The sequence below is a fragment of the Eptesicus fuscus genome, chromosome 7 (assembly GCF_027574615.1).
Source record: "Eptesicus fuscus isolate TK198812 chromosome 7, DD_ASM_mEF_20220401, whole genome shotgun sequence".
Lineage (NCBI taxonomy): Eukaryota > Metazoa > Chordata > Mammalia > Chiroptera > Vespertilionidae > Eptesicus > Eptesicus fuscus.
In genome coordinates this window covers 101366217-101394029 of record NC_072479.1, presented here as the reverse complement: position 1 = coordinate 101394029, position 27813 = coordinate 101366217, and the positions used below count along the sequence as shown (strand labels likewise).

The 27813-nt window shown below is 62.0% G+C and overlaps 2 protein-coding genes across 2 annotated transcripts; both read left to right on the top strand.

Moving 5' to 3' along the window:
* The first annotated feature begins 389 nt into the window (after positions 1–389).
* On the top strand, positions 390–21711 carry BAIAP2L2 (BAR/IMD domain containing adaptor protein 2 like 2). The gene is made up of 14 exons (XM_054718562.1): positions 390–440; positions 1531–1606; positions 2759–2845; positions 3269–3330; positions 11618–11689; positions 11887–12003; positions 12784–12930; positions 17851–18003; positions 18374–18512; positions 18627–18855; positions 19786–19980; positions 20290–20497; positions 21032–21075; positions 21251–21711. The coding sequence occupies exons 1-14, from the start codon at positions 390–392 to the stop codon at positions 21324–21326; spliced, it is 1656 nt and encodes a 551-aa protein (XP_054574537.1). The 3' UTR covers positions 21327–21711.
* Positions 21712–23490: 1779 nt separating this feature from the next.
* On the top strand, positions 23491–27068 carry SLC16A8 (solute carrier family 16 member 8). Its single transcript, XM_054718643.1, has 4 exons — positions 23491–23704; positions 24145–24288; positions 24486–25346; positions 26761–27068. The coding sequence occupies exons 1-4, from the start codon at positions 23491–23493 to the stop codon at positions 27066–27068; spliced, it is 1527 nt and encodes a 508-aa protein (XP_054574618.1).
* Positions 27069–27813: the final 745 nt, after the last annotated feature.

The window sequence follows — 27813 nt, the reverse complement described above, 5'->3', positions numbered from 1 at the left end:
CAGGGTTCCTCCCAGAGCCAGGGGCTCCGTCCGGCTGGCCGGCGGGCCTGGTCCTTGAGGTGGCGGTGACCTCAGAGAGGCTCATCACACGCCCCCAGCCCCCGCTCCGGGGGGTAAATAATTGAAGGGCAGGTCACACGAGCCCGCCCGCGTCACAGGATGCCTTCCCCGGGTCTGGTTACGCCCCAGATCGCATGCTGACATCCCGGCTGGTGAATAATTAAGCTGCCGCCTCCTCCTGGCCGGCCCTCCATCTCTAGGTCCCACTCTGGAGCCTCCTCCACTACCGCTGAGCAGTGGGCACCGGACAGACAGACAGACGGTCCCGATCCGGTGCTCCCAGCCCTGCACGCACCAGCCTGCTGCTCAGCCCCGGGTGCAGCCGCTCCATGGCCCCCGAGATGGACCAGTTCTACAGGTCCACCATGGCCATCTACAAGGTGAGCACACGGCGGCCCAGGCCCGGCACCGGCCCAGGGCGCAAAGGCTGGGCCAGCTCCGGAGGACAGGCCGAGCGTGGCTGCGGCAGGGAAGGCGTGGGGCCGGGCCGGGCTCAGCTGTGGGCATGGGGCTGGGGGAGTCTCTGGGGGGCAGTCAGTCACCCCAGCCCCAACCTGAGGCTTCCGGGCAGGGGTTTGTCCACAGTCACCCAGTGAGTGACGGGCCTGCTGAGCCGCTCTCAGCAGGAGCCTCCGCCTCCCAGACGCTGGGTGAGGCAGGACAGGGCCCGGCTGCAGCTGGGAGCAGGGCCCCAAGAGCCGCCGCCTGGGAGTGGGGAGTCTCTGTCTCTCTGTGTCTCTGCCTCTCTGTCTGTCTCCTGTCTCTCTGTCTCACTCGTTGCTGAGCCGCTCTCTCATACTTCCTGCTGCACTGCAGAGGGGCTGCTGCAGGTTCCAGACGTTTAGGGAGCACCTGTGCAGGCCCCTTTCGCAGGCCTCACAACACCTACCTGTGGGGTCAAACCGATCCCCCATTTGGTAGATGAGAACTCGGAGGCCAGAGAGGTTAACAGCTTGTTCAAGGTCACCAAGGGAGGCAGAGGGGCTGCAGGGATTTGAAACAAGACCCAAGTCCCAGTCCAGATCACCTCCACCACGGAGTGCCCAGCACGGGCCGTGCTTGGGGTGGCCTGGCTCCCAGAAGGCTCTTCTTTGAGGGGGGCAAGATCCGCCCCTGCCTCTGAGGTGACCGTGGGCAGCCCGTGTGTGCAGTCCAGCGAGGCCTGGCCTCGGGCCCGGGTTTACTTGCCCGGCTGGGGCCTGCGGCAGACTGGCAGGCCTCACCCAGCGGGGGCTCAGGACCCTCAGGTTAGGTGTGTGAGCAGGAGCTGGCCGGGGGGGCCTGGTCTTGAACAGAGATGGCCTCTGAGGCCCGTGCAGGATTCTGGGTGGCCCCAGGTTTCTAGGCGGCTCCCCCAGATTCTGGAGGCTTCTCATGGGGCTAGGGGTGCCCTGCTCCTGAGGCCCAGCAACTTGCCTCGGCCCATCATTCCTTCTTCCTCTCACCCTCCCGCCCTCGCCTGGGGCCCAGAGCATCCTGGAGCAGTTTAACCCCGCCCTGGAGAACCTGGTGTACCTGGGGAACAACTACCTGCGGGCCTTCCACGGTGAGTGCCCGCCTCAGCCCTCCTTCCCGCCTCACAGACCCCACCCCACCCAGGTCCTCCGCCCCCCACACAGGCAGCCATTCACCATTTCTCAGCGGCACCCTCTCCACCAGTGCTCCCGACAGGAGGTCATGAGCCACCTATAGGATGGACAGGCCGGGGGCACTCCCGGAGCCAAGTGCCACCCAGCCCCGCCCTGCCTTTCCGTTCTTCAGAGTCAAAGTCTGTCCCCCACACCACACCCTGAGCCTGCCCCCACCCCACCCCACCCCTGCACCCGCCCCTCACCCACCCTACCTCGCCCCTACACCTGCACCCGCCCCTCACCCACCCCACCCCACCCCACACCTGCACCCGCCCCTCACCCACCCTACCCTGCCCCTACACCTGCACCCGCCCCTCACCCACCCTACCCTGCCCCTACACCTGCACCCGCCCCTCACCCACCCCACCCTGCCCCTACACCTGCACCCACCCCTCCCCCACCCCACCCCGCCCCACCCCTGCACCCACCCCACCCCGCCCCTACACCTGCACCCACCCCTCACCCACCCCACCTCGCCCCTACACCTGCACCCGCCCCTCACCCACCCCACCTCGCCCCTACACCTGCACCCACCCCTCACCCACCCCACCCCGCCCCCCCTGCACCCGCCCCTCACCCACCCTACCTCGCCCCTACACCTGCGCCCACCCCTCACCCACCCTACCTCGCCCCTACACCTGCGCCCACCCCTCCCACCCCGCCCCTACACCTGCACCCACCCCTCCCACCCCGCCCCTACACCTGCACCCGCCCCTCACCCACCCTACCTCACCCCTACACCTGCGCCCACCCCTCACCCACCCTACCTCACCCCTACACCAGCACCCACCCCTCCTTATGGGCACACACAGATGCCTGCACCCCCACCCAGGAGAGACCACACCAAAGTCCCGAACAGCGCCAGGCCCTGCCCCGTAGGGAGAACCCATCCCACGCTGCCCCCCTTATCCCGGCCTGTGCCACTTCACCAGAGCCCCCCTCCCTCTCACTGCACCCACCCAGACCCCACCGTGCCCCCTGCACACTCTCTCTGGTGGGAGGAGGGGTCCGGAAGGGTGGGGCGGCTGGAGGAGGGACTAGGGCTGGACCCCTCTTTCTCCGCGCAGCCCTGTCCGAGGCGGCCGAGGTGTACTTCAGCGCCATTCAGAAGATCGGGGAGCAGGCCCTGCAGAGCTCCACCTCGCAGATCCTGGGTAAGGGGCTCCCCTCGCACTTGCTCCCCACATGTTTGGGGGCCTCGGGGCTCCCCCAGCCCCTCTCCTCCCCAGGCCTCCTCCGCTGTCCAGGCTCCAGGCACTGCCTGCCTCCCGGGGCCTCCGCACAGCCCCGGCCCGCTGGCCCCTCGTTCTCGGTCAGGAGGGGATTCCTTTTCCAGACTCGCCTTTCCAGGAAGTCCCCCCAGACTCAGGCCCAGCAGCCAGGGCAGAGCCCCGCCTCTCCTGGGCCCAGGCTCCTCCCTCCCTCCCTCGGGGCTGGGACCGACCCTGGGAGGCCAGAGCCTGGGGGAGACCCAGGACTTGGGCCCGAAGTGCAGCCTCAGGCGGGCCCTCTGGAGCCTCTGATGGGAGGAGTGGGCGGGCGGAGCCCTCACTGAGCCACTGTTTTGGGGCTCCTAGGTGAGATCTTGGTGCAGATGTCAGACACCCAGCGCCACCTGAACTCTGACCTGGAGGTGGTGGTGAGTATTGGCCGGGGTCACCGTCCACATCCCGCCCGAGGGAGGCCTTCCTCGGACCCGGGCCGCCGCACTGCCAGGCGGTGGGTCTGCAGCGTCGGTTCTGGCCGCAGCCACCGGGAGGCAGGGACCGGGTCTGTCTCCACTTGGCAGAGGAGGAAACTGAGTCTCAGAGGCAGCCACTCTCCCAGGTTCCAGCTGAGAGGAGGAGCCAGGGCGGTGGCCCCGTGCCGCCCCTCCCGCCCTCCCTTTCCTCTCTGCCCCGCCCCTGGAAAAGCCCTCCACATCCTGGCCCAGGCTTCTCAGGGGGGACGTGCAGGCCCTGCTGCACCCCAGTCACAGCCCAGCCACCCCGAAGTGCTGCACCCCAGTCACAGCCCAGCCACCCCGAAGTGCTGCACCCCAGTCACAGCCCAGCCACCCCGAAATACTGCACCCCAGTCACAGCCCAGCCACCCCGAAGTGCTGCACCCCCAGTCACAGCCCAGCCACCCCGAAGAGCTGCACCCCAGTCACAGCCCAGCCACCCCAAGTGCTGCACCCCAGTCACAGGCTAGCCTTCCCCCGGCTGCTACTCTGCTGTCCTTTCAGACAGAAGCCCCACCCCTCCATCCAGCACAGCGGCCCCCTCCTCCGTGAAGCCCCCTGACTCCTGGGCAGGTTCGGTCCGTCCTCCCTCTGACTCCACCAGGTGCTCCCCTCTGTTCTTCGCACCTGGTGGTTAGGAGCACCTGGGGTCAAAGCCCAGCCTCACCCGTCACTGGCTCTGTGACCGTGGGTGAGCTGTCCTGGCATAACCTCTCTGTGCCTCAGTTTATCTGTCTGTGAAATGGCGACAATCACAATACCTGCCTGGCGGGTCTTGTGAGGATTCCGGGGAATGGATACGTACACACCGTTGGCCTGGCACCCGGGCCTTCGAGGCCCTGAGCTGTGATGATTAGAAGGAAATTTTACTTCCCTGCCTCTGTCCTGCCGAGACTCAGAGCTCTGCTGGGATGTGGTCTCTCTGCAGCTCGGGGCCTGGCACGGGGCCTGGCACTGAGCAGAGCTCAGGACTCGGAGGGAAGAGTGAGCTGGGAAGGGGGCGTGGGGCATGGCCGGGGGGGTGGGGGGAGAGCGGGCATTCCGAAAGGGCGCAGTGGCCAAGCGTGGGCATGAGCGCGGCATCCATGGGAGACGGAGCCAAAGACCGGGGCTGGGCCACGGGGCGGTGGGGGCGGTGGTGAGGGGCCTTAGAAGGTTCTGAAGGAATTTCAACAGATCGTGACAGTCCGTGGTTCTCAAACATGTGGGGGGGGGGGCGACCCTAAAACTCAGGGGACACCATTAAATACTCAGTTTGGTTACCAGGTTGAAAGGGGAAACAGTTTTACCAGCGGAAACTGTGTGCCCACCCGCACAACCCCCCGCCCCTCCCGGCGCTCTGTGGTGGATGCAGCCCTGAGCCGGCACGGCCTCCCGGGCTTGGGCGGGAGTCGTGGAGCCCGGCTCTCGCGGGCAGCCCGGGCCGCCCGTCCTTGTGTTTGACGGCTCCCCGGTCCCTGTGGCACCCTGGGCCGGACGGGGACAGTGTCACCCAGGCCCCTCTGTAAAAAGAGCTGCCACCTCGCACCGGTGTCTTGGCTGTGACAACAGGGCAGGGCCCGCGGCCAGAACCACCCTGGGCAGAACACACAGAGGCCGTCTTCCTCTCTGGCTCATTCATTGGACAGCTCCTCGCTGCCTTGTGCCAGGCGCTGCCGTAGGCACTGGGGGTCCCGCAGACAACAGCTCCGCTGTCCCCAAGAGCGGAGCCAGACCCAGCCGGAGCCAGGAGGGCTGGGTCCGTGTGAACTGTGCAATCGGCCTTCCTTTGCGTCCGGCTTCCCTCGCTCAGCACAGCGTCTGTACGTTTAACTCCTGCTGTTGCAGGCATGGATGCTTGTTTTGTTTAATTGCTGTGTCTTCCATTGTACGAATATTCCACGATTTGTTTACCTCTGTTTCTGTTGACAGTCAGTTGGGTTGCTTTCCATTTGGGGCTATTAGAAATAGGGCTGCTGGGCCCTAGCTGGGTTGGCTCAGTGCACAGAGCGTCGGCCTGCGGACTGAAGGAAGGGTCCCCGATTTGATTCCGGTCAAGGGCACGCACCTCAGTTGCAGGCTCCTCCCCAGTCTGGGCCCTGGTGGGGCGCGTACAGGAGGCAACCAATCGATCCATCAATGTTTCTCTCTGTCTTTCCCTCCCTCTTCCACTCTCTCTAAAAATCAATGGAAAAAATACCCTCAGGTGAGGATTTAAAAAAAGAAAAGGAAGAAAAATTAGGGCCGCTGTGAACATTCTCGTACAAGTCTTTTTGTGAGTATGTATTTCCATTTCTCTTGGGTAAACACCTAGGAGTGGATGAGGAGCCCTAGGGCTGATATATACTTAGCTGTACTTGAAACTGTCGGAGCGTTCTCGGAAGTCCCTGGACTATCTGCTGTCCCGCCAGCGGGTCTGAGGCTGCGGGCGCTCTGTCCTTGCCCACGTCCCTGCTGTCAGTCTTTCTGATCCTGCCCAGTCACAGCCCAGGTCCTCCTGTCTAGGGAATGGTGTACCTCATTGTGGTTACATTTTGCATATCCTGGTGGACTGGTGATTTTAATGGGCTTGCTGGACATTTGCATACCTTCTTGCAGGTGTTTCTTTAGTCTTTTGGCCGCTTTTTATTGGGTTACTGTTATCGCTGACTTTCCGTGTTCTTCAATATAGTCAAGACATGGGTCCTTGGTCAGATGTCTGTACAGCGAATGTTTTTTCCCAGTCTGTAGCTCGTCCACTCATTTTCTTAATGGTGTCTTTGATGACCAGAAATTTAACATTTTTATGAAGCCCAACTTGGCAATTTTTAAAAATATATATTTTATTGATTTTTTACAGAGAGGAAGGAAGAGGGATAGAGAGTTAGAAACATCGATGAGAGAGAAACATCAATCAGCTGCCTCCTGCACAGACTGGGGATGTGCCCGCAACCAAGGTACATGCCCTTGACTGGAATGGAACCTGGGACCCTTCAGTCCATAGGCCAATGCTCTAGCCACTGAGCCAAACCGGTCAGGGCCCAACTTGGCAATTTTAAAAAACGGTCTGTGCTTGTGTCCTACCCAAGAAATCTTCGCCTCCCCCCATCGCAAAGGTAGTCTCCTAGTTTTCTGGTAGAAGTTCTATGTTCTGGGCTTTACACTATGTCTGTGATCCATCTCAAATGTATTTTTGTGTATGAAGTGAGAGGGAGTCAGGGTTCCTTTTGCCCTGGACAGGTATTTGGTTGTTCCAGACCATTTTTTTAAAAAAAACTTCCCTTTCCCTATTCAATTGACTTGGTGTCTTGGTCAAAAGTGGATTTGTCCTATATGTTGAGGTCCATTTCTGAACTCTCCATTGATTTTCAACCGGTGTGCCACAATAATTTTTAAAACGTGCAGTGCCTGGCTATTTAGTCAGGGGCACTGACCTTTTCCCCCTTAGATTGTCAAATACATAAAATGACAACAGCCAACACAACAATAGCTATTCTGTGTGAATGAATCAAAATTATACCTTTTTTAGTTAGATCAGCAAAAAAAATATGTTTTTTGATGTGCTGCAGAATGTTAGTAATTAGTTTACGTGTGCCATGAGATAAAGATTGAAAATCGCTGCTCTACTCTGACCATCAGTATCTTTGTCTATCCTCATACCAATACCACACTGTATAAATTACTGTCACTTTATAGTAAGTCTTAAAATCAAGTAGTCTAAGAATTTTTTTCTTTTTTTTTCAAAATTGTCTAGTCCATTAAAGATCCTTTGCATTTCCCTATAAATTAGAGAATCAGCTTGTCAATTTCGCTAAGAAAGCCTGCTGGGATTTTGATAGGGATTTCATTGATCTGTAAACAATGGTCATCTTAATAATATCTAGTCCTTTGATCCATGAACACGGTATGCCTCTCTATTTATTTCTCATAGCAATGTTTTGTCATTTTCAGTGTAGCAGTCTTGCACATCTTTTGAGAGTTTTATTTCTAGGTATTTGACGTCTTTTGAAGTCATTTGTAAATGGCATTTTAAAATATCATTTTCCACTTGTTCATTGTCTGGCTTATAGTTTAGTAGGATCACTCTGGCTCCTATACTAAAAATAGTGCCCAGCTGGTATGGCTCAGTGGTTGAGCATAACCTTTGAACCAGGAGGTCACAGTTCAATTCCTGGTCAGGGAACATGCCTGGGTTGTGCACTCAATCCCCAGTAGGGGGCGTGCAGGAGGCAGCCAATCAATGATTCTCTCTCATCATTGATGTTTTTATCTCTCTCTCCCTCTCCATTTCTCTCTGAAATCAATAAAAAAATTTTTTTAACAAATAAAATAGCTGTGGAGGGCAAAAGCAGCAGCAGCAGACCAGTTAGGAGGCTATTGCAGTAACCTAGAAGAGGGAGGTGTGGCTGGGGAAAGGGTTACAGCAGCGGTGGTGTTGAGAAGACATCAGATTGAAAATAGAACCTATGAGGTTTCCTGCTGGGTTGGATGTGTGTTGCAAAAGAAAGGAGAAAGTCCAGGTAACTCCAAGGTTTTAACCTGACCAGCTGGACAGGTGGAGTTGCCATTAGCTGAGGTGGGAAAACTGAATGTGGAGCTGTTTGGATGGAGAGGAGAGGTGGGGCTCAGTTTAGACATGATGGGTGTGAGGTGGTGATCGGGAGACAATGGGAGGGGTGGCAGCATCAGCCGCACAGAGGAAGCTGTCGATTGGGGGCGAGGTGGGGGCTGGGATGACCAGCTGAGCATAGGAACTGCGGGAGCTCGAGGGGTGGGTGTAGTGAGGAAGGGAAGGGCCCAAGGCCTGAGCTCTGGGTCAACCCAGCGTTAAAGGATCAGGGAGATGGGGGGACGCAGCAAAGGACGGAGCGGCGAGGGGTGGGGGTGAGAGAGCAGGAGAGGGTGCTGGCTGGAGGCCGGGGGAAGAGGTGTTTCAGGAGGAAGGAGTGGCCGATCGCGCCCCATGGTGATGGCTGGCTGAGGTGGGTGAGGCCGGAGAACTGACTTAGCAACACGGAGTCTCCGTGACCTCGACAAAAGCATTTTGTTGGCGTGGCAGGGCATAGCCTGACTGCGGGGGATTCAAGGACAAATGGGGTTCGGCCCACAGGCAGTTCCTTCTAGGGGGTCTCCTGTGGAGATGGCAGAGTCTGTGAGAGTTAGTTCCTGGGCGAGCACAGAGCTGGCAGGCTTGTGCCCAGCAGCGGGCTGCCCTCCGCCGCTGCACGGAGCTCCCAGGACGAGCTGAAACGTGGGGGCAGGGGAGAAGTCTCTGTCCTGACCTGCTAGACTCCTCAGCCCCTGGGTGGGGACTTCCTTGTTCCAAAGCCACCTGCCCATATCGACAGCCGTCCGCGCCCTCCACTGCGGGAGCGCAAAGTCCGCGTTGAGTACCATCCTCTCACAGACCGTTTCTCCGGGAGCTCGAGGACTTCCCATTGAGCCAGCCGTGTGCCGGGCCCCCCTGATCGGGCAGCCTCGGCTGGGCCTCCTCCCCGTCTGCGGCCACAGTCAGGCCGCGGCAATGCGACGCCTTACAACCCCTCTGTCCACCCATCGCCGCGGGTGGCTCAGCCACGTGGGCTCGGAAGCAGGAGTGACGTCATATGATGGAAGGTGGCTTGTTCGCCGGCAGTGTTTCCAGGCAAGAGGAGAGGGATGAGGAAAGCAGAAGAGGAGGCACAAAGCTCCCAACTTGTCTGCTGTCAGTGTTACAAGGACATTTGAAACAATCTGCACCCCGGCCTCCCCGGCTCTCAGCGGGAGCCAGTGTCCCCTGCCTGCCGGCCCCCCTCATGACAGCCCCACTTCCTCCTCGGCCTCCTCAGCAGGCCGGCTCTGCAGTAGCTAAGGCGCGCCAGCATGTCCGTTCTGCTGGTTTGGTGCATCTGGTATTTCCTGTGGCCTTCAGTGCCGTTCGGGTCCGTCTCCCAGGTGCCAGGCCCTCTTTTCTAGTGCTGGTTGCACACTTGTCTGGGTTTGGAAGTCGGCCCCAGCCCCACCTCCCCTAAGCCTGTGGTTTCTGTTGGGCAGTGTAGCAGGATGTGGGGATGTTCAGAGCCCGAGCTCTGTGTTCAGGAGGAATCCTGACCTGTCTTCGTGGGAGGCAGGGCCAGGAGGACGGTGGGCGCCTCCTGCCTGGGAGGTCTCGCAGGTTGGGAAGCTGCACTTCCCGTGGATCCAGCTAAAGGGCCCACACAGGCCAGAAGCGTGTACTCAGCGCAGCTCATAACACACACTCTCTCACACACTCACATACACTTATATACACACCCTCATTCACATACACACTCACTCACACACTCACACATACACACACGCCCCACACCACACACACACACACACACGCCCACACCACACACACACACACACATGCCCACACCACACACACACACACACACACTCACACACACTCACATACACACACTCTCACACACACTCACATACACTTATATACACACCCTCATTCACATACACACTCACTCACTCACACATACACACACACCCCACACCACACACACACACACACACACACACACACCCACACCACACACACACACACACACTCTCACACACACACACACTCACACACACTCACATACACACACTCTCTCACACACTCACATACACACACTCTCACACACACATATACACACCCTCATTCACATACACACTCACTCACTCACACATACACACACGCCCCACACCACACACACACACACTCTCTCACACACACACACACACACACACACACTCACATACACACACTCATACACACACCCTCATTCACACACACTCTCACACACACTCACACCCTCACACATACACTCACACGTACACACATACACACTCTCACACACACTCACTCTCACATACACCCTCACACACACACTCTCACACACACTCACACACACACTCTCACACACACACCCTCACACACACACTCACACACACACACACACACACACACACTCACACGTACACACACACACACACACACACACACTCACACACACACACACACTCACACACACACTGCTAGCCACAGCTCAGGGGGTTAGGGCGTGGCCAGCCCCTTATAGACTATAAATTACCAAGGTTTCAGAAACAATTGTGGGAGAAAAAGTTACAATTCAGAACTTTTATATTTACTGGTTTTCCTGCATCCGGGAAGGAAATTCCCAGCATTCCTTTTCTGGGCGATGCCCTAGCCCGGGGGACAGAGCCCCCGCAGCACAGCAGGGAGGACCCCGTGGCAGGAGGTAGGATGCCAGCGGAGGTGGACGGTCCCAGCGGCGGCGGGGGCAGCGGGTGGGAGATGCTCCTCCCTCTCCCTGTGCAGCCTGAACTCCGGGGCAAAGAGGGCCGCGGGGAGGGTTGAAGATCTGATGCCCCAGCGATGCAGAGGGACCCAGGGAACACGAGGGGGGCACAAGCGGACTGTGCCAGGCGACCGCTGAGGCCCCAAAACAAAGCTCATCGGGTTTAGAGGCCTGGGCCTTAGCAGCACCTGGCCAAGCCTTTACTGTTACAGGTGGGGAAACTGAGGCCCGGAGAGGGGAGGCAACTTGTCCAAAATCACAAAGCAAATTGGAGACACAACCCGAACTAGGACCTAGCTCTCCTGAGGCCCACGCAGGGGTTGGCCGCCTTCCTCTCACCTGTCGCGGGAGCCTACCACCCGCAGCTAAGGCGGCAACCGGCCTGAGCACCTTTCTGCTGGGCCCCGCCCTGCCCACGGTGCCGAGGACGCAGAGATGGGTCAGACTTGGCTCCTACCCACAGTGCTCGCTGCTCAGACAAAAGGGCTGGAGAGGGCCCAGCAAGAGATCCTGTCCGGTGGCTGGAGGAGTGGACAGTGACCGGACAGATGCACACGCCTTTCAGGAACTAAATGACTGAGCGGCCACCCTGCCGGGCGGTCAGGGGGCAGGCGTTTGAGGATTGGTGGGGAATCCGGGCACGGGGATGGCGTCGTCAAAGCACAGGCGGAGACAGGAGTAGAACCAGGGGCCGCTGGCACATTTATCGAGGGTGTTTCGAACGCGGCGCCACACTAGTGTTTCTCACGATTGACTGACGTCTAATCCTTCCTCCAACCAGGGCTCTTGCTCCGCCCATTCCTCTAACGACTGGGCCGGCGCCCGGTGTGTGAGCCCTGGGTGGGCGATGGGTCTGCGTGGGCAGTGGAGGGAGGCCGGGGCCTGAGAGGGGAGGGGCCCTGACCACCCTGCCCTCCGCGCAGGTGCAGACGTTCCACGGAGACCTGCTGCAGCACATGGAGAAGAACACCAAGCTGGACATGCAGTTCATCAAAGTGAGTCTGGCCCCGCCTCGGCCCTGCCCCTCAGGGCGGGCCCTCCTCCCGCCGGACAGGTGGCACCCTGAGGCCCGCGCTGGGCAGTGCCCGGCCGCAGGGCACAGAGCTGCCTGCCCGTCCAGCGCTCTGACCCATGGGCCAGGCGTCCAGAGCTCTTGACGTGGGCCTCCCTCCCCCACCCCGCCCCACCCCAGGACAGCCGCCAGCACTACGAGATCGAGTACCGCCACCGAGCGGCCAACCTGGAGAAGTGCATGTCCGAGCTGTGGCGCATGGAGCGCAAGAGGGACAAGAATGTGCGGGAGATGAAGGTGCGAGGGCTGGCGACAGGACTGGTCTCTGGGGGCCTCTGATACCCTCCTGAGCTCCCCCCGCCAGCACCAGGCCAGGCCCAGGAGTGTGGCTTGCCAGAACCCCTGGTGAGGTCAGCCAGCCCCTGGAGGGGGTGGGAATTACTGGTCAGGGACACCCTTAGTGCTGCTCCTTGCCCGGTCACTTCCTGGCCCTCCCCGGGCGCCCCAGGCCCCCCAAAAACCCTAGCACCTCCCTCGCTTCCCCCACTTCACTGAGCAAACCGGAGACCACTGGTCATGCGCTCCTGAACCCAGTAGCAAGGGTGTAACCCAGCCTCCTTCCCCTCCCGTCTGCCCAGGCCGGCTCTCCTCCCCTGGCTAAGGCCAGCCTCCCCCGGGCCCCTCCTCCCAGCCCTGGCCTCTTTCTCCAAGACCTTGGTCTCCTTCCATCTCCTCTTCTGGCTCCTCTAGTAAACTCATCTTTTCAGAATCTTCCCTCCCAAGTAGAGGGTTATTAATCAACTCCTCTGCCCTTTCATTAAACCAACCTCTGTGCTGGGCCCCGAGCTGGGTGCTGGGGACAGAGGGACGTCTGGGGGGACACAGAGCCCAGGCTCAGGAGGATGCAGCTGCCTGTGACAGGGCAGGCCCGGGAGCTAGGACGGGCTGGGTGTTCAGGGGAGGCCCCCGGAGGAGGCGGCTGGGACAGGGAGGACAGGGAGGCTCAGAGAGCTGGCCTCCAGGTGGGTGGGAGGAGGCACCCACCCCCTGCCTCCAGCCAAGACCCCCTCCCCCCAGGAGAGTGTGAACCGGCTGCACGCACAGATGCAGACCTTCGTGTCTGAGAGCCAGCGGGCGGCTGAGCTGGAGGAGAAGCGGCGCTACCGGTTCCTGGCCGAGAAGCACCTGCTGCTTTCCAATACGTTTCTGCAGTTTTTCGGTCGGGTGAGCTGGGCCGGGACAGCACCGGGGCCCGGGGTGAGCTGGGCCGGGACAGCACCGGGGCCCGGGGTGGGCTGGGGCCCGGGGTGAGCTGGGGCACCGGGGGGGTGGGCTGGGCCTGGACAGCGCCGGGGCCCGGGGTGAGCTGGGCCTGGACAGCGCCGGGGCCCGGGGTGGGCGGGGCCGGGACAGCGCCGGGGCCCGGGGTGAGCTGGGCCTGGACAGCGCCGGGGCCCGGGGTGGGCTGGGCCGGGACAGTGCCGGGGCCCGGGGTGAGCTGGGCCTGGACAGCGCCGGGGCCCGGGGTGAGCTGGGCCGGGACAGCACCGGGGCCCGGGGTGAGCTGGGCCTGGACAGCGCCGGGGCCCGGGGTGAGCTGGGCCGGGACAGCACCAGGGCCCGGGGTGAGCTGGGCCGGGACAGCACCGGGGCCCGGGGTGAGCTGGGCCGGGACAGCGCCGGGGCCCGGGGGCTGTGCTCTTCGGGGTTGCACACAGGAATCGCCCTCCCTCCCTCCCTCCTTTGCCTTCTCTCTTCCTCCGTAGATATTTTATTTATTTTCTCTCTCCATCTACTCCTTTTTTACTCATTTCCGTGTTTATTTGTACCATCAGATATTCGTGCATTTATTCACTCATGGTTTTGTTTATTCTCACATCATTCACTAATTCATGCACTTATTCATTCGTGTATGAACCAGTTACTTTCTCATTCCTGCTTGCATATACTTCCCATTCACAAATTCAGTTATTGTCTGTTAATTTTATCCCATACTTTAAATCCTCTACGCGTTTCTATTTGCTAAGAGCAATCAGATTTTTTTTCATTTCTCATTGTATTTCTAATGAGTCTAGCTCTCTGTATTTTGCTGCCTTGTTGTTTAGTGCTGTTGGGTTTATGAGTGTTATACCTTCTGGGTTAGTGTTGCCATTTAGGTTCTGTCTCTCATAATCCAGTCTAATGCTTTTAATTCCACTTTGTCTGAAATTAATATTGCCCTTCCTACTTTCTCTTCTCTCCTCCGTTTTTTAAAAATATATATTTTTATTGATTTCAGAGAGGAAGGGAGAGGGAGAGAGATATAGAAACATCAATGATGAGAGAGAATCATTGAACAGCTGCCTCCTGCATGCCCCACACAGTGGGGATTGAGCTCACAACCTGGGCATGTGCTCTGACCAGGAATCGAACCCTGACCTCCTGGTTCATAGGTCGACGCTCAGCCACTGAGCCACGCTGGCTGGGTTCATCTGTTCGTTTTAAGTGTGTTTTCTGTTACTAACATATACTAGTAGCTCAGTTTTTATGCTTGACCCGTCTGACATCTGTCTTCTCACAGAGGAATTCGGTCTCTTCCTCTTGCCTAACAACTGATGTACCTGTCTTATTGCCTTTGGAGAAGTTCATTTGACTGTATTAACTTTGTCATTTCTTCTTTTCCTCCCCTTCTTGTTGATGTCATGTGGTTGAGTTACTATACATTTCCCTTCCCCTTTATTAATTTGGAAATTCTACTGTCCTCATCTCTACCCATGATGACCTCACTTTGTGACCCTCATAATCACCTATATTTATCTGTCATCTTTTTAAAAAATATATTTTTATTGATTTAAGAGTAGAAGGGAGAGGGAGAGAGGGAGAGATAGAAACATCAACGATGAGAGAGAATCATTGATTGGCTGCCTCCTGCACTGGGGATCAAGCCTGCAACCAGGGCATGTGCCCCGACTGGGAATTGAACCCACCCCCGCTCAGTGTACAGGACAATGCTCCAACCAACTGAGCCACACCAGCCAGGATTCATTTTTTTTTTCTCTCTCTCTCTCTCCCCCGCCCCCCCGTCCCCCCCCCCGTCTCCCCCCCCCCCATCCCCACCCCCTGCTGCACCCCGGGCATGTGCCCTGACTGGGAATTCAACCTTGACTTCCTGGTTCATGGGTCAATGTTCAACCAACTGAGCCACACGGGCCAGGGCTCACTCTTTCTGCTTGTAGTCGCCCTAGTGAGTGCGTTGTGGTTTTGATTTGCATTTCCCTGGTGACTATGATGCTGAACATCTCTTCAGGTGCTTATTTGGAAGGAAACTCCTTTCTGCCTGTGTCCTAACAGTTAACCTCCAGCGGACCGCTCCCTGGCTGCCTCCTGCTGGGTGGTCTCCCAGGAGGGGCCTGGGCTGGATGAGCCTGGCTTCCCCGGGGTATGGGGAGTGGGTAGCCTGTTGTCTGGCCCAGCTGGGCTTGAGGACATACAAGACCTAACTCCTAAGCTAGTTAGCCATAAACGTTTACCTGCTGCTATAGCGAACGCACGAGGTTCAGAACAGGATGCAGAGGACTGTGACTCCTGGCACAGGAAGGCGTCCGTCCGCAGCGATCAGTCCTTGCTTAGTCGGGGTCTCCTCAAATAGCACGCCTCCCACCGCCCGCAGCACCTCCCGGTGGGTCAGCTCCCACTATGCAAGCCCATCTCCAGGGTAAATTCCCAGGAATGGAGTTTGGGAGTCCCAGGATGTAGGCATTGGTTATACCAAGTCACACTTCTACCAACAACGTGTGAGAGTCCCTGCGTCCTGGACAACAGTGTGAGCCACGCGTGGTGGCCATCACTCCAGGAACCCCCTGCTGCCCTGGCAGGCGCTCTCCACTGAACAGTGTCAAACTAGACCAAAAAACCTGTAAAAAAATATGGTATGCAGGACCTCATGGTCTCGCTGTGCTCACCGCCTCTGAACCAGGCTCACAGAGACCTTGGTTTGTGGGGTTTGCTAATTACTCCGCAGGGCAGCAGAGAGACTGCCCCTCGTGGCCAGCTGCCCAGCTGCTCCTGTGATGTGAGACCCTGAGCCTTTTTGCTGCCGGAGAGCACGCTGGGGGCTGGGGTTCCCAGGCGCGGGGCCAGGGAGACGGGAGTGGCATCGAAGGGCAGTCACAGGAAGCCTCCCCAGGCCGGTGCCGGCCACCTCCCTGCTGCCGGGAGGCCAGGCCTGGAGCCAGTGGCTGACTGCTCTGACCCTCGGCATCTTTTTCTATAGAACGGAGCTAGACTCGCACACTCCCAGAGCCGCTGTGAGAATCCAGGAAGAATAATGCAGGCGGAGCCTTTAACGCTAGGCCTGGCAGAGTGCACACTCCAAAGAGGGAGCTTTCGTTATTCCTCAGCTGACGGGCTGGAGCTTGGCCGATCCCTCGGGGACGGAATGCTTGAATAAAAAGAGGAGTTCGTGGGCGGGGCTCAGGGGTTGAGCATAGATCCATGACCCAGGAGGTCACAGTTTGATTCCGGGTCAGGGCACAGGCCCCGGTTGTGGGCTCAGTCCCCAGTGCGGGGCGTGCAGGAGGCAGCTGATCAATGATTCTCTCATCACTGATGTTTCTATCTCTTCCTCTCTCTCTGAAATCAATAAAAACATATTTTTTTAAATATATTTTTATTGATTTCAGAGAGGAAGGGAGAGGGAGAGAGAGAAACATCAATGATGAGAGAGAATCACTGATCTGTTGCCTCCTGCATGCCCCCTACTGGGGATCAAGCCCGCAACCCAGGCATGTACTCTTGACTGGAATTGAACCTGGGACCCTTCCGTCCGCAGGCCAATGCTCTATCCACTGAGCCAAACCAGCTAGGGCAATAAAAACATATTTAAAAAAGAAAAAGAACGTGAAAAAATTAAATTTAAAATTGGAGAACAGGGTTCTGATGGATTTAATTTACAGAGGTGACTGTGTGACCACACAGATTAATACCATTGAAAACAGTTTATCACATATCGCAGCTCCCAAAAGCAGGGGTCACGCCATGCCACCCAGGGCCACATGGGAAGCACCAGGGGTTGGTCAAGAGGCAGAGGGAGCGAGAGGAAATCATGGCCCAGGAATTTATTATGGTTTCCATGGAAGGCAGGGGCAAACCAGGAGGTAAATGGAAGCCAGTGTAGGACTGAGCCGTTTCAGTGGGCTCTGTGGTACAGGGGTGGTGTCTGTGTGTCTGGGACCTGGCTCTGGGCTGATTTAGGGGAAATATTGGCTTGATGGGGGAGTTAAAGGAAGTGGCTGGGGATACACCAGTCGCTTTGGATCGGCTGGTTTGCATAAGAAAGGCATGTCCAGGGGCAAGTTGTTCAGGATTCCTGGGGATTCTCTACTCCAAGGGAGGGGCAGCCTCTCCAGGAATAGCAAGACCTCGGGATGTCAAAGAATCATAAAATACAGAAAATTTAAAACATGATTAATATACATCGCAGGTCTAACATTTAAAGCCCTCCTACCCCAAGCTGCTGAGTGTGTGTCCTTGAAAGTGTTCAGAGTTCGATGCCCTTGTCCTGGGGACCCCGGAAAAGGGGTGCCATGTGACTGCAGGGGTGCACTGGGAACGCCGTGCTCGAAAGGCCTCTTTAGAGCACTGCTCCAACGGGCTCCAACCGGAAGGCGCTCCCTTCTGACTGGGAGGTTCAGGGTTCGGGTGTAGGTGGGCCCCGGAGCACAGCCGATGCCATCAGAAGTTTGCCTTTGTCTGTCGCTTAGCTGTAGCTTTCTGTGTTGGCTTCACTCTGCCTATTAGCAAACCCCACGAGGAAAAAGGATAGATTTCTCCCGATTGTTCCGGGGTGAGCACTGGGGTTGAACGGCCACAGTTTTGGGCTAAGTGCCATCCCTGAGTCCGTCCCTGTAGCCAGGAGGATGAGGCTACCCTCCCGCCGCAGGGCAGTGGGAGGGCTCTACCCAGAGCACACAGAGGGCAGGGGGCCCGAGAGGCCTTTGACAAAAGTGGGGTGCGTGGGCCGTGGGCGGATCCAAAGTGACGCCACCATGACCTTTAGCTCCTGAAGCTACAGAGGCTCTGCCTCCCTCGGGTGCCCCTGAGCGTCTCCAGGATCCTGGGGGGCCTCGGACCTGGGTGACCGCGTGTTCTCACCCCCCACCCCAGGCCCGGGGGACGCTCCAGAACCGCGTGCTGCTGTGGAAGGAGCAGTCGGAGGCCAGCCGCAACCCGTCGCGGGCCCACTCCCCGGGCCTGCTGGGCCCGGTGCTGGGGCCGCCCTACCCCTCGGGCCGCCTGACGCCCACCCGCCTGGACATGGTGAGGCCCTGGGCGCCCCCGCCGCTCTTCCCTCCGCCACTCGTGCCCCCGCCGCTCTTCGCGCCTCCCCTCGTGCCCCCGCCGCTATTCGCGCCACCACTGATGCCCCCGCCGCTGTCCCCGGCGCCTTCCGTGGGGCCCTGGGGCCTGTGGCCCTCCGCGCGGAGCCTCCTCCCGCCCAGGGTCCCGCTCTACGCAGCGCCCCCGACCTGGCCGTTCCGCCCCGGCGCGGCCTCGGCGCCCCCCTGGTGGCTGGGCCACCGGCCGGTGAACCCCTACGCCGACTACTGGGACTGGGGGTGGGGGCTGGACTAGGGCGCGCGGCCCCGCCCCTCCCCGCCCCACCCTCCCCTGCCCTCTCCCCTCGCAGCCCCCGAGGCCTCTGGGAGAGTTCGGCTCCCCCCGCAGCGGGCCCGGCTCCGGCTCCTACGGCCCCGAGCCCACCGAGGCGCGGCCCGCGGCCCAGCTGGAGCCCGACCGCCGCTCCCTGCCCCGGACGCCGTCTGCCTGTGAGTGCCCGTCCCGAGCGCGGGGCGGCCGGGGCGCGGAACGCGGGTCCGGGAGGGGCAGGCGGGCGGACGCGGGGAGACTCCCACCCACGTGCCGCCGCGCCCTCCCCGCAGCCTCGCTCTACGCCGGCGGCGCCCAGCGCTCGCGCTCCAACTCGTTCGGGGAGCGCCCGGGCGGCGGCGGCGGCGGCGGCGGGGGCGCCCGCAGAGTCCGCGCCCTCGTCTCCCACTCGGAGGGCGCCAACCACACGCTGCTGCGCTTCTCGGCCGGAGACGTCGTGGAGGTGCTGGTGGCGGAGGCCCAGAACGGCTGGCTCTACGGCAAGCTGGAGGGCTCCTCCACGTGAGTGGGCTGGAGGCCAGGGGGCCGGCGGCAGGGGCGGGGGGGGGGGGACCCCGGAGGCCTGATCTCCAGCTGAGACTCCCCTGGTGGAGGTCCCCCATCCACTCCATGAGGGAGGAAGAGCCCCTTACCAAGGTCAGGGTGCCGGCGCCTGCGAGGTGGGAGAATGAAGACTCACCAGCGGAGCATGACAGAAACCTCATCATGAGCACCTACTGTGCACGGGACACCGAGGGAGGGGTCAGCTTCCCCTCTGCGCCCCCGAGTCCGCCAGAGCCAGCTCTGATGGGGGGGACGCCGGTGGCCTCCCCAGGCGGCAGAGGCAGTGCTGGGACCTTGCAGGTGGCCGCTCCCCTCCTTACAGCCACTCGCAGGGAAATCCTTAAAGGCTTACACTGGCAAAGGCTCCCCGGCAGGCTGCCAGGCCCCAGGCCCAGCGGGCAGCAGCTGGGCCGAGAAGGAGAGGGCAGGGGCTTGGGAGTCAGGCCCTGGGCGTGGGCACCTTGCTCTGGAGCCTGCAGTTGCCTGTGGCCCTGCCCTTGGCTGTCACCCTGTGATCATGTGTGTGGCCCGCCCCCAGCCAGGCAGGGAGCCTCTAGGGAGGAGGACTGTGCCTCCTCTTGGGCCCTCACGGGTGGGTGCTCGGGGAGCAGGGATTGAAGGGGGGACCCTAGGGCCTTGGACACGTTGCTTTCCTTCTGGATCTCCAGTTCCTCCTCCTAAGGAGCCGAGCCTGTGCTGGGACACGAGGCTGGGCTGGTGGCCTTGAATGCCGATCAAGACCTCCTTCGAGGGGTGAAGTGCGCTGCTCTGGGCCAAGCCCTGGAGCAGCCGCACCGGCAGTGCCAGGGCTCGGCGCTCCCCTGGGAAGTGGGGTTGGATCACCGTTGTTGGGCCTTTTGCTTAGGGGACCCTCTGCTTCCCCAGCAGGAGCGGCTGGTTCCCCGAGGCCTATGTGAAGCCATTGGAGGAGGTGCCTGTGAACCCCATAAATGCCTTGAACCCCGTGACCTCCATGAACCCCATGAACGCCTTGAACCCCATGACCTCCATGAACCCCATGAACCCCTTGAACCCAGTGACCTCCATGAACCCCATGAGCCCCATGAATGAGCTACCTTCCAGGTACCTGGGTGGTCAGAGTTGGGGCAGGGGTGGGGACTCCAGTGGGGGGTGACCCCACCCATCAGGGGGGTATCTGTGAGTTGCAGTCCTGAGTGGGCCCAGCCCCCTTTAGCCTCTGGAGAAGGGGGCACCCCATCTCTCTAACTGTGAAGGTCATTGTGTCCATCCCTCTGCCTCCTCTCAGGTCTGCCTGCAAGCCAATAGCCTCCTCTCCCCCAGGCGCCGGGGAGGAGGCTGTAGGAAGCTCAGGGGCCCAGCAGATGGGGCCTGACCCCTGACCCCCTCCCTTCCCCTCCTTTCTGGGCTCAGGTCCTACCCGCTCCGGGGCAGCCACAGCCTAGATGACCTCCTGGACCGGCCGGGCAACCCCACGGCGCCCTCAGAGTACTGGGACGGCCAGCCCCGCTCTCGAACTCCGAGCCGGGTCCCGAGCCGCGCCCCCAGCCCTGCACCTACACCCTTGCCTGGCAGCCGCCGAAGTAGCATGGGCAGCATGGGGGTGGCCACTGATGTCAAGGTGAGCCCTCTCCCCCAAGCTGTCCTCAACCTGGGTCACCAGTGGGCAGGGAGACTGCAGACAGGGAACCCTCTCTGCTTTGCCACTGTGTCTGGCAGGGGCCCCTCCACCTGGCCTCAGTCTGCCCATCTGTGCAGGGAGGGGTGGGGGTGGGAGTGGGGGATGTATTCATCTCAGGGACTCGAGCCCCAGGTGCCCTGCTGGGAGCACTGGGAAAGGCCTGTCCTCCCTGCCTCCCAGGGAGGTCAAACCAGGGTCCTGGGTCAGAGCCCGAGGGGGCCGGTAGCGACACAGGGAACGCCTCCCCACGAGGTCACCGCAGTCTTGTCCTGGGCGGCGGTTGGCCCTGGAGATGGTCCTCTGGCCCGGAGGCTTCTCAGGTCTGAAACCCACAGAACCCTGGGCCTCAGGACGCCAGGCTGCACGCCCAGAGCCCGGCATGGCGGGGCCTCTGCCTCCTAGACGGGGAGAGGGAGGGCAGGAGCTGGCTTGCCCCTTCCCCTCCGGACTCGGCCCTTCCTCCATCCCCTGCAGAAGCTCATGTCCTGGGAGCAGCAGCCACCAGAGCTCTTCCCTCGGTGAGTCTGGGCCAGGACTGGGCCCGCGGGGACTGGACTCGGTAGAGGGAGATGGTGGGGGTGAGTGCGGTGACGATGGGGACAGGAGGCAGGGTGGACACCTGGCTCAGGTGTCCAGCTGCCTTCCCTGGACCCACAGCCAGCTGGAGACCTCTCTTTGACTCTCCCCCCACAGGGGCACGAACCCCTTTGCCACCGTAAAGCTGCGTCCCACTGTCACCAACGACCGCTCGGCACCCCTCATCCGCTGAGGGCCTCCCTCCATCAGGGGTCTGAGGTCACCCCGCCACCTGCCCAGAGCTGGCGGCAGCAGAAGCAGCAGCAGTGGATCCGAGACGCCGGGGCCCTGATCCTGGTGGGGGGTGCCCTTCCCCTGACCAAGCCCCCAGCCTGAGCAGCTCCAAGGCCCTGGCATGGGTCTGGGACCTTCAAACTAAAGCAGGCGGAATGGGGACAGAAGCACTTCTTCCCCTGCAGGGGCCCCAGGACTCTCCCTGGGGGCCTACCTCATGCCCCCACCCTCCTTCCCCTTCTCCACCCCAGTGGGGAGGAGCCCCTTACACACACCCTCCCGCGCCCCCACCTGTCCCCTTTTAACTTTTGTAAACAACCAGAAATAAAGCAAGTGGACAGGCAGCAGGACTGGTCTCTGGTCTGGGGGCTGGGCAGGTGGGATGGAGACCTCCCACTGGAGAACGGGGTCACCCCCTCCTGTCCCCTCACAGCCCTCATTTTCACAAGCCTTTAGGTCCCCCCTCCCCCCGCCCGAAGCCCTCCCCCTCCTCCATCTCCAGCCTCAGGAAATAGCTGCCCCTCCAGAGGCAGCGGGTGGCAGTGGCCGAGGTCAGGGACCCTCAGTGGCCTGGGACACAGCACCCTTTGTTCCGCCCGCCCTGCCCCAGTCCCGGCTCCTGGATTAGCCTTATCCAGGGGAGGCACAGAGGCCCTTCCTGGCATGTGGCCGGGGTGGGGGGCGGGCGAGGCCTTGAGGTAATGGGAGCCTGGGGGGGGGGGTCTCTCTAGGACAGGACTGTGTTCCCAGCACCAGCAGGACCCCCTCACAGAACAGGCCTCTGTGTGTCCTCCTGGGGCCCCAGAACATGGAGCCTCATCTGCCCAAATCTCCCCGGCAGGCCTGGGTCCCCCTGTCCCGTCACCCCTCCCAGGAAAAGCCTCTTAGAGGGGTGGGGGTGGGAATGCTCTAAGCCCCAGACCTGGGGTGAGAGCCAGGCCAGTGGCTGATCTGCAGGCAAGCCTGGGAGTCTGGCTGCACCCCACCCCCTCACCAGGCTGGGGTACACGGGGGAGCCCCTCCCAGCAGGCCTCAGATGTGAGGCTGGACGCCCAGACCCACAGGACGGCTCCGGTGAGTGTGGGGCGAGGCAGCCAGGGACCGCCCGCTTCTCCTGAGGAGAGGACTGGAGGCAGGAAAGGCCAGACCTGTCCTGGCGGGGAAGGGGCAGGGTCCCCGACACCCACAGCTCCCTGGGCACCGCCCGATGCTCCCTGCAGGAGGGAGGGAGGCTGCTGCCCAGCTGGAGGCTGGTCCATCCCGGGGAAGGGGGGCGCAGGGGGCTGCCGCGTGAACCCCTGGGCTGAGCCCAGGGTATGACAGGCTTCTGAGCTGGTTCCGCATGTGCAGGGGTGGGGAGGCTGCTTGGGGTGCAGGGGGCAGAAGGGCTCTCTCTCCTGGTGCCGCCTCAAAGGTCCCCACCTGTCCAGTGAGAGCCGGAGCTCCAACCCCACCCCAAGATTCCCTGCTGGCCTGGAGTGAGCAATCCCTCATCTTACAGGTGGGGAAACTGAGGCTCACAGGGGCGGGGCCTGTCCAAGCCCCCCAGCAGACCCATGGCTAAGCTGGATGAGCTGGAACTCGGCTCCCTTGGCTTCTGAGAGGAGGCTAATGCTGTCCTACAGGCGCTCTTGTCCCCCTCCCCCCAACAATATTCCAATGACAATAGGCACGCCTGGTCACCGAGGACTTAGGGCATACCGCAGGCCAAGGGGGAAATCTCGGCCCTTTCGCTGCTGGTGCCTGTCTCCCCCTCCTGCCCCCATGCTTGTTCTCTGTCCAACATCAGACATGCTCGCTGGGGACACCCACACTTCCGGTCACACGCTGGCTGCCAGCACCCCGCTCACCAGCACCCCCTCTCCTGCTGCCACCAGGTCCTGAAGAGCAAGGGGTGCCCTCCGGAGAGCCTTCTGGAAGTCAGGACTCAGGTGGGACCGGCTCTGTTACCCGCCCTCCTCCCTCACGTGCCCCCTGGGGGCGGGAATCTGGCTTCATTCCCTGCGCAGGCTCCGGTGGAGGCCCGTGCCTCAGTTTCCCCAGGCTGGGTCCCCAGGCCCCCTTGTCTGGGTCACACCCTTGCTGCTCCCTTGTCTCCTCTTCCCCCAGCAGAGGCAGCGGCCATGGGCACCGGCGGCCCCCGGCGGGGCGAGGGCCCCCCGGACGGCGGCTGGGGCTGGGCGGTGCTGGGCGCCTGCTTCGTGGTCACCGGCTTCGCCTACGGCTTCCCCAAGGCCGTGAGCGTCTTCTTCCGCGCGCTCATGCGCGACTTCGGCGCGGGCTACAGCGACGCGGCCTGGGTGTCCTCCATCATGCTCGCCATGCTCTACGGCACCGGTCAGCGCCCGCCCGGGGCGGGGTGGGGTTCGGGGCCCGCAGGTGCCTGATCCCCTGGGCACCCACGGGGCCCCTCGGACGGCTCGGGGACACCGGAGAGGGGAGGCGAGGACAGGAAAGGGGCAGGGGCCGGAGGTGCGGCAGGCTCGCCTCCAGGCTGTGGAGATAAGAAGGGGGTGGGGGCTGCCTTCCCGCTTTGGGTTCCGTGTTCTCCGGAGGGTGGGGAGGGGGCCCTGGGCCAGGACAGGTCCCTCCCTCCGAGGCCCCGCGGGGCGCTGTCTCCTGGGCTTGTCCTGGCCGAGCTGTGTGCCTCGGCGGGTCCCTGCACCACGGTGGCCTCATCCCTCAGCCGTCTTCCGGGGCTGGGGGCGCAGAGCCTGGAGCGTGTCCGCCGGAGAGGAGAGTGGACCCGCCGAGCGGTGACCCTGCCCCGCCCACAGGCCCGGTGTCCAGCATCCTCGTGGCCCGCTTTGGCTGTCGCCCCGTGATGCTGGTGGGCGGGCTGCTGGCCTCAGCGGGCATGGTCCTGGCGTCCTTCGCCAGGCGCCTCCTGGAGCTCTACCTGACCGCGGGGGTGCTGACAGGTGAGGGCCGTGGCAGGGGACGGGGAGTCCTCGCTGCAAGAACTCCTGTCCTCCGTTTCCCCGTGAGGAGCTGTCCTCCAAGTCCCTCTGCTCACTTCCCGGGGTGGGTTTGCCCCGCGGGGCCGCGCCCCTCCCTCCCGCGCGGGGCTGGGGCCCCGGGGAGCCTGGCCAGCGCCGCCTCGTCCGCCCGCCCGCAGGCCTGGGCCTGGCCCTCAACTTCCAGCCGTCGCTCGTCATGCTGGGGCTGTACTTCGACCGGCGGCGGCCCCTGGCCAACGGGCTGGCGGCGGCGGGCAGCCCCGTGTTCCTGTCGGCGCTGTCGCCGCTGGGCCAGCAGCTGCTGGAGCGCTTCGGCTGGCGCGGCGGCTTCCTGCTGCTGGGCGGCCTCCTGCTGCACTGCTGCGCCTGCGGCGCCCTCATGCGGCCGCCGGGGCCCGGCCCTCGGCGCGGGGGCAGCGCGGGCGGCGCCGCCCGGGAGGCGGAGGAGGAGGCGGCGGCGGAGGCGGCGGCGGAGGCGGCGGCGGAGGCGGCCAGCCCCGGGCGGAGCCTGAGCGCGGCGCCCGCCGGCCGGGCCCGCCGCCGCCTGCTGGACGTGGCCGTGTGCGCCGACCGCGCCTTCGCCGCGTACGCCGTCACCAAGTTCCTGATGGCGCTGGGGCTCTTCGTGCCCGCCATCCTGCTGGTGAACTACGCCAAGGACGCGGGCGTGCCGGACGCGGACGCCGCCTTCCTGCTCTCCATCGTGGGCTTCGTGGACATCGTGGCGCGGCCGGCGTGCGGGGCCCTGGCCGGCCTGGCGCGCCTGCGGCCGCACGTGGCCGACCTGTTCAGCCTGGCGCTGCTGGCCAACGGGCTCACCGACCTGAGCAGCGCGCGCGCGCGCTCCTACGGCGCCCTGGTCGCCTTCTGCGTGGCGTTCGGCCTCTCCTACGGCATGGTGGGGGCGCTGCAGTTCGAGGTGCTCATGGCGGCCGTGGGCGCTCCCCGCTTCCCCAGCGCGCTGGGCCTGGTGCTGCTCATCGAGGCCGTGGCTGTGCTCATCGGACCGCCTTCTGCGGGTGCGCCCTTCGGGAGGGGGGGTGGGGTGGCGCAGCCTAGTGCCCCTGAGCCCGAGGGGAGCCCCCTTCCTGTAAAATGGAACTTACAGGGATGACCCCAGAGGAGACAGCCCGGTGGGCGGGCTCCCCTTCACGTGGCTTATTCGCCCTCCTCCAGGCCGGTGGCACCAGCTCTGGGCGGGGACGGAAAAGTGCCAGGAAGCACCAACATTGATAGCTCCCGGCTCACCGGGTCATCCAGCAGCTGGCACAGAGCACAAATGCGCATTCTCCTTTTGTAGATGGGGAAACTGAGGCCCAGAGGCCCAGTACAAGTGTCAGTCCCAGAATTAGAGTGGAGCCCTGCCCGGCACTAAGTGCCTCACCTTTGAAACACTTCCTCGGAGTGCTTTAGTGGCCCAGCCCCTGAGTGACTGGAACAGGGACAGTGTCTCTGGAGAACCAGCCCTGGGGCCAGGAGCAGAGTGGGGGTGCTCAGGGTGCTCAGGTGGAGAAGGAGGGGCGCTGGGTTCTTCCCCTGTGCACACTGCTGGGCACTCGACACGCATCACCTTTTAGGGAATCGTCCTGATGAGGGTGGTCCAGGAGGGCTTCCTGCAGGCGCTGGCATGAAGGCAGCCCCTCAAGGCAGGGCAGACCCCACAGAGGGCACAGGGTAGACCCACAGGGGACAGCATTCCTACACGAGGAAGGCAGGAGCTGGGGTCTTCGTGTCTTCCTGGGCTGGGTGATCCCTGAAAGAGCAGGAAGCCTGCCGTGAGCCGGAGGGGCTGCGCCGGCTGCAGGAAGGGGCCCTGGAGGGAGAGGTCCCTTTGCCGGAGCCCAGTGCGCACGGAGGTGGAGTGAGCTGCCCTCCTTCCAGGGCTGGGCTAGCTGAGCGCCAGCAAGACTGGCCATCTCACCTGACCAGTGGGACCCGCAAAGCCTTTGGAACCGCGCAGGGAGGCCCCAGCTCACTACCAAAGGCCACAAAACCACCCCCCACCCTACCCCACCCCCAGTTCTCAGTGGGAGAGCTGAGACTGGCCCCTGAAGGTTGTGGAAAGAGCACGAGCTGGGGGCCCCCAGGAGAGGGGCTGAGCCCAGAGCCCCTTCCTTCCCCACTCCTACCCTGAATCGCCCCAGCTGCATACCTCGCAGGCACATGTGGGGTTTGAATCTGAGGGTGGAGGGGGTGCCTTGTACCCTAAAAAGTGCTGCCTCGCCGTGTCCCTGAAGAAACTGAGGTCCAGGGAAGTAAAGTGACATTTTTAAGGTCTCAAATGGCAGAACTTGTGTGGGGTTTTGAATCTGTAAAACGGGATTAAGACTGGGGCATGTGTGTGTCTTACCCACCAAATCGAGGCACCGCCCTTTATCTGAGGGTTCAGGGTGGGGTCCCCCGCTTGTCCTTAACCCCCCTTCCCCACCCCAGGCCACCTGGTGGACGCGCTGAAGAGCTACGAGGTCATCTTCTACCTGGCGGGCTCCGAGGTGGTCCTGGCCGGGCTCTTCATGGCTGTGGCCAACTGCTGCCTGCGCCGCTCCCGGGACGCCCCGCCCGGCCCGGGCTCCGAGGGCGGGGCCAGCGACTCGGAGGACGCTGAGGCCGAAGGGGACTCCGAGCCCCTGCCCACCCAGGAGCCCAGCGGCCTTGAGGCTCTGGAGTTGCTTAGCCCTGGGGCTGGGCCCTCCGACCCCGAGGTGGGGGCAGAGCCAGAGCCGGACCCGGAGTCTGTGTAGCACAGAGGCGTGGGGTGGAGAGTAGGGACTCCAGACACAGAGCTTCCCCTCCCGGAGCCCTGCTGCCCTGGCCGGAGGCTGCTCAGGGTGGTCACCCCTGGGGGCCAGGTGGGAGCTTCCTCCCTGTACGCCCAGCGAGCCCTGGCCGGCCCTGCCCCCGCTCAGTGAAGCTGCTGAGCCCGAAACGGGTCTGAGGGCTGTGAAACTCGTTCATAAAACTCAGCTGAAAGAGGTTGTTCCTGCACCTCCACTGTGGCCGTGGCTCTGGCTTCGACCTGGGGAGGGGCGGGGAGGAGAGTCTGAGAGGCTCTCCAGGCCCTCCAGCCTGGCAGGTGCTGGGGGAGGAAGGGGCAGAGAGGGGGGAAGGGTGGGGAAGGTGTTCCCAGACTGAGGACTGGGTGGGCCTGGCCCTGGGCTCCCACCAGCCCCGGCCCTGCCCACTGGCAGCACCTGCCACTGGAGCGTGGGAGCCGCTTTGCAGAGGGACCCAGAACCCTGAGAAAGAGCAGCGTCAGGACGGGGTGAGCCCTGGCCCCAAGCCTCCTCTCGGCACTGAGGCTGGCAGTGACCCCACCCTGTGGTTGCCTGGGGCACGGGGCCAGCACTGCCCTGCTGCCTTCGGCAAGGTGTCCATCCCCTCCCCTTTGAGGGCCCTGCCCCGCCGAGCTGAGAACCTCTCTAGGATGCAAACTCGGTGTCCTGTGGGCACCGACGTGACTGAGAGCTGCCCCTGGCGCCTGCTTCC